The sequence below is a fragment of the Cherax quadricarinatus genome, chromosome 23 (assembly GCF_038502225.1).
Source record: "Cherax quadricarinatus isolate ZL_2023a chromosome 23, ASM3850222v1, whole genome shotgun sequence".
Lineage (NCBI taxonomy): Eukaryota > Metazoa > Arthropoda > Malacostraca > Decapoda > Parastacidae > Cherax > Cherax quadricarinatus.
This window is the reverse complement of record NC_091314.1, coordinates 14,554,738-14,567,793: the sequence shown is the minus strand read 5'-3', so window position 1 is coordinate 14,567,793 and position 13,056 is coordinate 14,554,738. Positions and strand designations below refer to the sequence as shown.

At 37.2% G+C, this 13,056-nt stretch overlaps 1 protein-coding gene across 7 annotated transcripts in view; it reads right to left on the bottom strand.

Moving 5' to 3' along the window:
* The window catches only part of LOC128685742 (broad-complex core protein isoforms 1/2/3/4/5), a 505,734-nt gene that overhangs the window by 131,792 nt on the left and 360,886 nt on the right, over positions 1-13,056 (bottom strand). The window contains exon 6 of one of the 7 annotated variants that reach the window (XM_070087937.1): positions 1-114. This exon is cut by the window's left edge and continues 710 nt beyond it. The exons of 5 other annotated variants lie outside the window; for them this stretch is intronic. In XM_070087937.1, the coding sequence (XP_069944038.1) occupies positions 1-114 (114 nt within the window). Of the gene's footprint in view, positions 115-2,666; positions 11,735-13,056 lie in introns of those variants that run through there. One more of the 7 variants, XM_070087939.1, reaches the window with a different exon arrangement.

Below are 13,056 nucleotides of genomic sequence, written 5' to 3'. Positions count from 1 at the left end.
TGTGTTGTAGGCACAGTGGGGACACTGATGCACCTTGCCAGCAGAGGTGAAGCCCTGCCATTCTCCAGTAGTTCTTCTTCCATCAGTCCACTGAGAGTTAGTCTCCCGCTCCACCTGCAGAGGAGGCTTCATCTTACTTGTTATTGAAATGTACAGATGGAATGATATAGCTTTTATCTAATCTCCACCAACTGCCTTCAAAATTAAATAAGTAAAATGAGCACATTAAAATACTGTATAAATAAATACTATATAAAAAATATACATCTTTTAAATCTTATGTGAGGCTGTATCAAAAGTTCCTGGACTACAGTTAAGAAAAAAATTACAAAGACTTACCTAATCACCTACTTGAAGTTGCCTCCCATGAAGCATTCACCTTGGGAGGCTATACAGTGATCCCAGTGCTTCTGCCACTTCTCAAAACATTTCTGGAACTCGTCTTTCCTAATGGCCTTTAGACATGACCTGTGATTCTGCTTGAATCTCCTCCATGTTAACCCTTTCACTGTTGGTGCTGTAGCACTACAGCTTGCAAGCCAGTGTTGGTGCCATAGTATTATGCCAAAATTCTAGTGGCTTCAAATCTAGTGGGAGAAAGTTGGTAGACCCATATGTGAGAGAATGGGTCTGCATGGTCAGTGTGTGCAGTATAAAAAAAAAATCCTGCAGCAAGCAGTGCATAATGAGGAAAAAAAAAAACTCCAACCGTGTTTTTGTTGAAAATGCAGACTTTCAGGTGTATTTTCATATAGTATTTATCGTAATATTCTCGTCTTCTTGGTCTCATTGGATAGAATGTTAGATATATTACAGAAATAGAGATGATTTTGATTGGTTTCACGATGAAAAGCACTTTGAAACAGCTCAAAATAGCAGAAATGTTTGATTTTTGCCAATGTTCAAGAGTAAACAAATGACGTCACCATCCAATACGTGTCGAACTGGCTGGTCTAATATGCAGTCATGAATGGGATGACATTATTTATACAACTATTGCAGTAATGCAGTAGTCTGCATAACAGTAAATCTTCTATTTTTTGTGTGAATAAAAATTCAAAATGGAGAGCAGGTGTAATATACGAGGGGCCTGGAGACGTGATTAATTAGCACAGAAAATGTTAATTTTGTGCCAGGAATGTCTGCATTTTTTATTCTGGGCCCTGTTTTGAAAATGACATCTCTTGAAATATATGTGAAATTAGCCAAATTATCAATTCCTGACCACTTTATTGGGTGGTAAAAATAGGTAAATGGGCAGTTTCTTGTACTCAATCGACAGAATAGAAGGACTACTAGCAAAATAGCTATGGAAATAGCACTGGAAAAATGGAATGGGCCAAAAGTAGGGCCTAAAGTGGATCGATGCGTAAATATCGTCGTTGTGTTAAGTGTATTCTAACCTAACCACTCTGTAATCCGGAAAAATCACTAATCCGGTACCCTACAGGTCCCAATGATGCCAGGTTAGTGATGGTCAACCTGTATAAACAACATGATTTTTAAACTGGATAGAAATATTTATGGTCTGATGAATACCCAATATTGTATACAATTTCTTGGCGTTAAGAAATTAAAAAATAAAATTCAACTATAGCATAATAATAAAAATGGCCATCTTTGGTCAGTGACCTTACTGCATATAAATTTTCAATTTTCTCTTATAAAGCTTGCAATGCAGATAGCTTTTCCATATGCATCCTCTTGGGTTTAGCATTAAATTAGCTATTATTATTATTATCTTCCATATACATGTATGTAAAATCTTTATCATACATCAAATCAAATCCTTCATTTTTTTTGTACAGTAGAATATATATTTTAAATGTAATAAAATGTTGCATTTTTCCAAAAGCAATCTACTGTATATATATATTTCTACAGCTCATACTGTCTACAGTTTATTACTCCTGTCTTCCTAAATGACTGTAGCACTGCCCCACACATTCAAGAGAACTTTGCAAATTACATTTCTTTCTCACCACCATGGGCAGACTGTGCTGCACCAAACCTACCATCTTAGATAATAAACTTTTGGGAGCAGGGCCCAAACAGAATGCCTTGATAGCCTCAAAAATAGTACCAACAACTTATTAACTATCCAATTGACCCTTTGACTGTCGCAACCCCCAATACTTAGGTGTCTCTTGGTGTCGCAAAATATTTGGAAAAAAAAAAATTCTTATGAAATGATAGAGAACCTTTTCCCAATGGTAATGACACCAAAAGTATGAAATTTTATGGAAAACTTACAGAATTATGCTTTCGTGAAGTTAGTGCCCTCGGCGATATTTACGAATCGGTGATTTCCCTCACTTTGAGCCCTATTTTCGGCTAATTCCATTGTTCCAGTCGACCAAACTCATAGCTATTTCCTTAGAACTCCATTTGTCCTATCGATTGAGTACAAGAAGCTGCCCATTTACTGATTCCAACTACCCAATAAAAATACATATGCCAATTTCAAAATAGGGTCCAGAATGAGCAATGCAGACATTCCTGGCTCTAAAATAACATTTTCTTTGTTCATCAGTCACATTTCCAGGCCCCTCTGATATTACTCTTGCTTTCTATTTTAAATTTTTATTCAAAAAAAAAAAAACAGAAGATTTACTGTTATGCAGACTACTGCAATATTGTAATAATTGTATACATAATGTCAACCCATTCAAGACTGCATATTAGAATGGCTAGTTGGACATTTATTGGACAATTATGTCATTTGTTTACTCTTGAACATCTGCAAAAATCAAACATTTCCCCTATTTTGAGCTCCATTTCAAGATCCTTTTCATATCAAAACCAATCAAAATCATCTCTATTTCTGTAATATGTTTCCCATTCTATCAAATGAGACCAAGAAAACAAGAATACCACCATAAACACTATGTGAAAATAAACCTCAAATTCGGCGCTTTAATCCAAAAACACAGTTTTTTTTTTTTCATTATGCACTGCGTGCAGCAGGATTCTTTTTATACAGTGCACACTGACCACACAGACCCATTCTCTCACGTGTGGGCCTACCAGCTTTCTCTCGCTTGATTTGAAGCCGTTAGAATTTTTTAGTATATACAGTGGACCCCCGCATAGCGACCTTAATCCATGCAAGAGGGCTGATTGTTATGCGAAATGTTCGGTATGCGAATGAATTTTCCCCATAAGAAATAATGGAAATCAAATTAATCCGTGCAAGACACCCAAAAGTATGAGAAAAAAATTTTTACCACATGAAATATACATTTTCCTACACACAAAGAGAAGGATACATGCACAATAGTAGAGTAGTACATGCACAATATATATTGTGCATGTACTACTCTACTAAATGAAGAATAAATGACACTTACCTTTATTGAAGATGCAGCAATGACTGATGAGACACTGTGTCCTGGGAGTGCCTTTTCCTCCTGAGTACTGTAGGTCCTGTTTGGCATTTTCTTCCAGAACAGGCCTTATCACACTGTGTATGCCACTACGATTCTTAAATCTCTCAAACCAACCTTTGCTGGCTTTAAATTCACCAATATGAGCACTAGTTCCAGGCATTTTTCCCTGTTCACCTGGGTGTTAGTCGACTGGTGTGGGATGCATCCTGGGAGACAAGATTAAGGACCCCAATGGAAATAAGTTAGACAGTCTTCGATGACACTGATTTTTTTTGGGTTATCCTGGGTGCCAAATCCTCTGGGGTTAATTGTTTCTTGGTATTCTTAATAAGCCACACCAACAATGGTGCTACAGCAGCAGCAGCAGCTGACTGTGGTACAGCAGCAACAGACGATGCTACAGCAGCAACAGACGATGCTACAGCAGCAGCAGACGATGCTACAGCAGCAACAGACGATGCTACAGCAGCAGCAGACGATGCTACAGCAGCAGCAGATGATGCTACAGCAGCAGCAGACGATGCTACAGCAGCAGCAGACGATGCTACAGCAGCAGCAGCAGCTGACGGTGGTACAACAGCAGCAGCAGCTGACAGTGCAGCAGCAGCTGATGGTGGTACAGCAGCAGCTGTACCACCAATAGTAGCGATGGTTGATTGGGGTTTATTATACAACCTGGCCAGCTCGGAGACACGCACTCCACTTTCATACTTATCAATGATCTTTTTCTTCATCTCTATAGTAATTCTCACCCTTATTGCTGTAGGGTTGGCACTAGAAGTTTTCTTGGGGCCCATGGTCACTTATTTTCCAGAAAAAAATCACCAAAAACACTGTAATAATACGAAATGTTCCGATTGTATGCTTGGATGTTACCGCGGAGGCTGGCTGGTAAACAATGCCACCGGCGGAACTTGTGAGTGTGGCTCAGGCCGCACATTGGATGCGTCTCGGACGAAGGGCGGGGAGCGGGTTTTTGGGCGGTATGCGAGGCAAAATTTTTGCGAAAAAAACGAGTGGTATGCGATGCGTGCGGTATGCGGGGGTCCACTGTACACCTACCATCCGACTTACGACCTACTCAACATACGACTATTCGACTTACGACCATGTTTTCTATGCCAAATTTCTGGGAAATAAACAACTGTTTGTGTTGTACACAGTGTTTATCCTAAACCTTACAGTATAAAATACAGCACTAACAGCAAAAAGTAAAGTAAAAAATGAAATACCAAAATAAAACAATAAAATAGTTATTACAAAAATGTGATGTTGATATTCAGTAGTAAGGTTCGACTTATGTCCATTTCGACTTACGACCGGTTTGTCAGAACTGAACTCGGTCGTAAGTCGGATGGTACCTGTATACGTCAAACACAAAGACGTATATATACGACCAAAACAGTCAAAGGGTTAATAATTGGTTGTCATTTTGTACTGCACACAACTTCAGTACAGTATTTCTTAATTTCTTGAGCCACTTTACTTGGTGTTTAAATTTAAAGAGTGCTGCAGCAACATGTAGCATTCTCCATTTCTACTGTACATTTCTTTCACAACTCAACAGTATTTTCCTCTCATAACCCTAGCTAATCATCTAATTATCAACCTATGTTTTCATATAAGTGACAGATTTTTATCTTGTTAGCATTTAATTTCTTTTGACTGATGTAGCAGTACCCATAAATTCTGTGCAGACTGAACCAATATGTACTTCCAAGACTGTAGCAGTGCAGTAGTTAGGAATCTGTGCCACCTCTCCCACAACTAATAACCAGTACACTTTTTATTCATTTTTGGATACTTTCAATGTGTTACTTTGAATACAGTGAAACCTCAGTTTTCATATGCCCTGGTTTTCATAGGATGCAATTTTCAATGACTTATCGTTGAAATTTTGTCCCAGTTTTCGTACATTTGCTCTGTTTTTGTAGAATTGACAATGGTCCGCCATACCAAACATGTCCGCCTTCTCGTACCCACACAAAGCATCCCACGCATTCTGACTCAGTCTGGCTTTGTTTCTCGCTGAGTGAGCATTACCCCGCATTTTGTGGAGAAATATCACCCTAACAAAGCTGTTGCAATCGGTGTCTGGAACATGTTCAATGACAATGCCTTGTCCCATTTTAGGCAAATCTTAGAGATGCCAGAAACAGAGCTCTCTGGACAAATTTCTTGTGTGACAGGGGTCCAATGACTCTCAAGCTGGTCCTAGTGCCAGTAAAAGACAAAGAAGGGAAGTAACTTCGGAAAGGGCCTTGATACCCGAAGTTCTTATGGAGAGGGATTCCCCTTCCAAACAATAATCCGTCCTCCTCCCTCTCCCCTCCTCGCCGTCTTCCATATGCCAACAAGTCTTCAATAAAGGTAAAAGTGATGTTAAATGTTCATTTATCCATTGCACTAGTCATTTACATTTATTTCTCATCATTTTCTATATGTAAAACTAGTCATTCTCTATAAAATGTATTTTTGTTAATAGTTTTGGGTGTCTAGAATGGATTAATTGGATTTACATTACTAGTCATTTATATTTATTTCTCAACGTTTTCTGTATGTAAAACTAGTCATTCACTATAAAATGTATTTTTGTTAATAGTTTTGGGTGTCTAGAATGGATTAATTGGATTTACATTACTTTTTATGGTAAATACTGCTTCAGTTTTCATACAATTCGGTTTTCATCAGACTTTCTGCAACTAATTGATCACGAAAACCGAGTTTCCACTGTACATTATCTATCAAAAGGTTAAATTAAACAAATTGATATTATATTATATAAAGGAGGAAATACAAAGTGAAAAAATTTGTTTAACAGAATAGCTTGTTAAGTGCACACACAGATTTTATATATATCACTAAATATATATACAAATTAATAACTTATAATATGCATATGTGCAATAGGTCAGTAAGACTAAATATACGACTGGTAATAAGCTCTGGTAAAGCCGCTGGTGATAGAACAAAATTGTGTTGGTGAGTACATCACAAATGAAGATGCACTCATATTGCATACCTGATATGCTAAAAGTTGCATTGCCACTTTTGTTTGAATTATACAAAGCTGTAAAATTTTTATAAGAGAAACAAACATGTTGATGACATGGGGCAAGTACATATCTATAAACATTACAAAAAAAATTACACTATACTTTCCTTTCTTTTATTTAAGCTAGTTGCTTACTTATCCAATCCTGTTACAGGAAATAAATAAATATAAAGGGTAGTAGGTTGGTAGATAACGAACACCCAAGGAGGTCCTGCTGCCCTGCCAAGTGAGTGCACTAAACTAACATTTCCTCTGTTCACTAGTTACGTTTTTCAGGCTTTACAAATGAATTCCATTTTGATTTTTAATTCACAATGAATTTTTATTCAAACCAAAAAAAATAGAAGATTTACTGCCATGCATTATTGTAATAACTGTATAAATAATATCAGCACATTTGTGAATGTATATTAGACCCACCAGCCAGCATGTATTAGACGTATGAGGTCATTTGTTTACTCTTGAACATCTGCAAAAATTTAACATTTCCGCTACTTTGAGGTCAGTTTCAAACGATTTTCACTAATAAAACCAATCAAAATCATCTCTATTTTGTAACATATCTTACATTCTATCAAATGAGACCAAGAAATCGCAAATACAACTATAAAAAACATACGAAAAAACACTGCAAAGTTGCTGTTTTAATAAAAAATTACGGTCTCAGGTTTTTTTTCTCTCATTATGAACTGTGTGCTGCAGGATTTGTTTTATGTGGTGCACACATACCACATAGATGCATTCTCTCATATCTAGGCCCAAATTTACTGCTCACAGCTTATCAGAGTGAGCTGAGCTCATGGCGTAGATCTACGGTTTGGACCCTCAACGTAAAGCCGTAGATCTATGGCACGGACCCTGAAAGGGTTAAAACAATATAAAAAATGGTTGATTCAAACTCACTACCATTGTAGTAAGCTCCTTGCTTAGCGATGAATTTGTTTAATGACGTGGTCTTAGGAACAGAACTAGTTGTTCAGTGAGAAGATGCTGTATAGTAAATGTTGTCTTAATATACTATTTACTAACATAATACGTATTAGTCAAATAAATTTAAATTATACTGTGAGAATTATTACACAAAATTAATAAATGTACAGAATGGAACTAAATTCAAATATACTGTAGTATTTAGATACAAAGAAAACTTCACTTATTCTCTCCTAAGTGATACATAAAACCATAAAGTTTATAAAATGAAAATAAGAAACTTTACTTGTTCTCAAGTGGTACTGCTGAACATACATTTTATAAAACAAATTAACTAGTTCTTACACCAGTGATAAACATGAACACAAACTTTTAACCCTTTCGGTGGCTGTCAAACAACTACGTCACTGAGGCCCAGGTCCCTCATGTAGTCCTACGTTATGAGCTCAGCTCACTCACATAAGCAGATAAGCTGAGAGTGGCAAATTTTGGCCTAGATATGAGAGAATAATTGTGGTTGAGTGTGCACAGTATACAGCTCATGACAGAAAATGCAAAACTCTGACCATGTGTATGGTTTAAAATAGTAAATTTGAGGTGTTTTCTCAGATGGCTTTCATTGGCTGTTTCTTTGTATCATTTTATAGAATGAAAGGAATACTACTGAAATAAGAGATGATTTGGGTTGGTTTCCAGACTGGAAGGAGCTTGAAATTAAGCTCAAATTACTGGAAATATTAGAGTTTTGCTGATTTTCCTGAGGATGGGTAAGGCCCTCCCTACACCCCCCAGTCTGTTTGACAGGTTTTTAACAGTCTGATTCAATTATTGGGGCACCATAAACTGTGATCAATCATTCCTGGTTATATTTTAGTAACCGACAGAGTAAATCTTCTATTTTTTGTGTGATTATGAATTCAAAATAGAAAGAGTGTAATATAGGAGAGGCTTGGGGATATGGTTATTGAACAGAGGAAATGTTATTTTATTGCTAGGAATGTCTACATTGTTTATTTTGGACTCTATTTTTAAATTTGCAATTTTAATTTTTTGTAAAATTGGCCAAAATACCGACTTCTGTGCAATATACAAGGTAGCTGAAACAGTTGAATGGGTGAAAAGGTGTACTAGCAAAATACTTAAAAATTTGGACAAATGGAGCACTGAAACTGCCTTAAAATGGGACTCAAACTGGATGAAATCACCGTTGCATAAATTGTAAGTCTTCCATCAAATTTCACACTTTTGGTGTCATTATCTTTAGAAAAACATTCTCTACCATTTCAGATGAAAAAAAATTATTAAAAAAGAAAATGAAATAAGCGGATTCAGAGAGATCAAAATAAGACATCTTCATTGTAACAAAACTTAAGATGTTATACTGCATATACAGTTCACTGTCAATATCAGCAGCATGTGAGGTGAGGATTCATATGAACCTGGGTGGCTGGAACAAGGTTCCTACGTACCTCCTTATACCATCTTTTCCTACATACAATGCATATAAACCCAGATAGGAACCTAGGAAAGTCATGTGTGTGGGTGTAAATATGTACAAGACAACTTGTGGCTTGTACCTAGAACAAGGCCATGGCGATAATTCTTAACCCTTTGAGGGTCGGTCACGTACATGTACGTCATAACAGCTGGGGTCGGTCGCATACTTATACTCGAAAATTCTAGTGCCTTCAAATCGAGCGGGAGAAACTTGGTAGGCCTACATGTTAGAGAATGGATCTGTGTGGCGAGTGTATGCAGTGGGGAAAAAAATCAAGGCATTCGCACCGCATTGTGGCAATGCCATTTCAGTAAGCCTTGTTTACCATGCATCGTGGTGAGAAACTCCTCACTCCCCGGCGAATTGGGACTCATGTTTTCCCAAGTGATGGTTCCAAGACAGATGGGAGTGTCAATGAAGATGAATTTCATGGTTTTGAGGAGTTTGAGACCAAAAGCAATGCCCAGGAAACCAGAAGGAAGAAAGAAAGGAAGGAAGAGATGAGAGGAAGGAAGGAAGGAAGGAAGGAAAGAAGGAAGGAAGGTAGGAAGGAAAGTAGGAAGGAAGGCACAAAGGAAGGAAGGATGACCCAGATGACCATCAACCTAGGATAACCCAAAAAAGTCAGACAGTGACTTATTTATTTCCATGTGGGTTGGTGGGGTGGGGAAGGTATGTGTGTTGTGGAAGGCAGTGAGGGTTAGTGAGTGAAGGTGTAATGTGTCATTGTGACAGTAGCCATGCCGGTGGCTCAGTATATTTGCAAGTCCACCCACACACAACAATAAGCTTCCAGAAGCTCTACCAGTTCTAGGAACGTGCCCAGTGATTGTGTGTGTATATATATATGACAGAAAAATAGTAATAAACTACATTTTTCATTGATGGTTTGTGTAAACATATTTTGTAAACATTATAGTGACAACAATGTTTGTGCAGTTATTTTATTATGAGTGAATACAGTGGACCCTCACCTAACGATATTAAATGGTACCCGAGAACGAATATCGTTAGGCGAGTTTTTTAGTGTTAGCCGAGGCAAAATGTTAGCGTTAAAATGTATCGTTAAGCGTATTTAACGTTATGCGATGCATTCGTTAGGCGAGGGTCCACTGTATATACAAAATATGGCTTATATTGGTCTCACAGGCCATAAAAGTTACTTGAAAAAATAAAATGTTAAAAAATAAAAGAAAAAAGTAGAAAAAATAAATAAACAATTACTGGGTGATTGGCAGTCAGCGATGTTGCCATAAATGGTTCACTCTTTGTCAACTTCACGCCTCCATATCTCAGTAAATACTGATCACAAAAATTTTTGGGGGGGGGCCTATAGCACTCACAAAAACATTCTCTATCATTTCAAAAGAAATTTTTTTTTTCTAATATTTTTTGACTCTGAGAACAAGTTTAGGATCAGGGGTCTTGACCCTCAAAGGGTTAAATATTGTAATGTGTGCGAGTCACAATCACGAGGGAAGAATTAAAGCTTCCTACTGTATATGTAGATTCTGCAAGCCTGTGAGTAGGTGTAGATAGGCATAAGCACATTTCTGGTGAAGCAGGCACCCAGGATGCTTTTGTGCACACACCCCCATGGTGACATACTGTGGCAGATTACAGCCATATAAATCTAGTGGTCTTTCAGCTAAGCAGTCTCAAAAACTGTATGAACTGTATGACCCCTTTGGGTTTTAGCACATAACTTGACTGTATTATTATTATCATCATCAAGAACTGCATGATCCTTGTCAACAATACTGTTACAGTACTGTAAAGAAGGAATTATATTTCCATTAGCAATAATATTGTTTTTATGCTAGTGTTTTAACATAAAAAGTGTGGGAGAACTTCTGTAATAAACATGGTACTTAGATTTAATAAATAAAAGAATGCAGTATAGTTCTTCATCATATCTCTACAAAATACACTTATCAAATACAACAGTCAAACTTGAAATCAATTTATAGTTGAAGAAAGTTCTCTACTCTTAGAATACCTTAAATCTATCCATTATTAACACCTAATCTGACTAACCTACAATCTTCACTTAGGGATGAACATACATTGCATCTTTCAATAGCTAGCAATTGATAAGTAAAAGATCTGTCAACCTAGTTAGGCACCAAGGGGAAAAATGCCTCTTGATGCTGGGAAGAGAGAGAGCCACTCTCTTCCCCCACAGACACCCCTTCCTCAGACCAAACCTTCCTAGTTGTATTGGAAAAGACACAGAATTTTCCACACTGGGGGTTAACAAAGTCATTATATTTCAAAAATACAAAAATAAGATACACAACAGTTAAAGGCAATTAAGAATTTTCTACACAACTTTAATTTTCTACTTTTTTGAAAAAGTTTTAATTTCACAGATTATGAGCAACACATATTCGGTACAATGGAATGAATTAAAATATCAAGAAGGGCGTTACTGTCTTAGGCTGAGTAGTCTTTAATCTTATGTGTACGTAAATGAGAATTTAATGCACATTTTTGTGTGGCCCGATAAGGACACATTGTACAAGCATAAGGTTTTTCTCCTGTGTGTCTTCGTATGTGATTTCTTAATACTATCTTATGAGATGCTTTGTAACTACAATATGGACAGGAATATGGCCTCTCCCCAGTATGAGTATTAATATGTTCTTGTAGGAGTATATTTCTCTTTGTACTGTAAGAGCAGTATGGACATGAAAAGGGCTTCTCGCCAGTGTGCTGAAAAACATGTCGCTTGAGGGCATTGTTAGTAGTAGTGGTGTAGGCACAGTGAGGGCACTGGTGCACCTTGATGGCAGAGCTGAAGCCCTGCCCTTCGCTTGAAGTCCTCTCATCAGTCCACTTTGATATAGTCTCCCGCTCCATCTGTCGAGGAGGTTTCGTCTTATTTCATATTGAAATTAAAAAGTTTTAAGCTCCAAAAGGAGTATCCTTATATTATACATTGCTTTTCGATTGGACACTTTCTTTAATTCCAGAATTCACATTAAATAGGCATAAACTATGATAATGGAAAATTCTGCATTTACAATAAGTATTAGCTAATGTGAATTTCAAATTAAAAACTACACCGAGGTTAGCTAACCAAAAATCAACCATGATAGAAAAAACAAATACAGTGCATTATTCTAAACTATAGTATTAATAATTCTGATATAGTCACGATAGTGGAGGAGCAACAATGTAGTCTGTGCAACACAAAGTCATCCCTGTCTATGAAGTACTGTACCAATCAGTACCCTCATGCACTTAAAATCTCTTTCACATCTCTCCCTTTTTCATGTCTGAATATTTAGAACTAAGAACTAAGCCAGAACACAGGAGTTTCCAAACTTACAAACATCTCACAAACATCCCAAGTTACACATATTCACATTTACAAAAGAATCACTTTGGAAGAGATTCGATTTACAAGCACAAAACTGCAATGTCAACTCTCCTCACTTAGCAACGTACTCATTTACAGTGGACCCCCGGTTTACGATCAGCTTCCAATGCGACCAATTATGTAAGTGTATTTATGTAAGTGCGTTTGTATGTGTATGTTTGGGGGTCTGAAATGGACTAATCTAATTCACAATATTCCTTATGGGAACAAATTCGGTCAGTACTGGCACCTGAACATACTTCTGGAATGAAATACTATCGTAAACCGGGGGTCCACTTTACTGATGATTCGGACTTACAACGGGCTCTCTAACCAGTATGCATACATAAATAATGTATATCAGAGCTGATTTCCTCCATTCTGTTTATTACAATATACAGTACACTATTGCATAAACATTTAAAATTATACTAAAAATGTTATAAATGGTGCAAAGGTGACATTAAAACAATATCCAAGATGGCTGACATAAACCCACTATCATTATACAGTGGACCCTCGACCAACGATGGCATCGATTAACGATAAATCCGACTAGCGATACATTTTAGCGCAAAAATTTTTGCCTCGACCAGCGCTAAAAAACTCGACCAACACTATTCGTTCTGTCTGAGATGTGTCCACTTCTAGCCAGTGTTTACAAGCCAGCCAGCCACCGCCATCACTTCCAAGCATACAATTGGAACATTTCATATTATCACAGCCTTTTTAGTTATTGCACCTGCAAAATAAGTCACCATGGGCCCCAAGAAAGCTTCTAGTGCCAACCCTACAGCAAAACGGGTGAGAATTACTATGG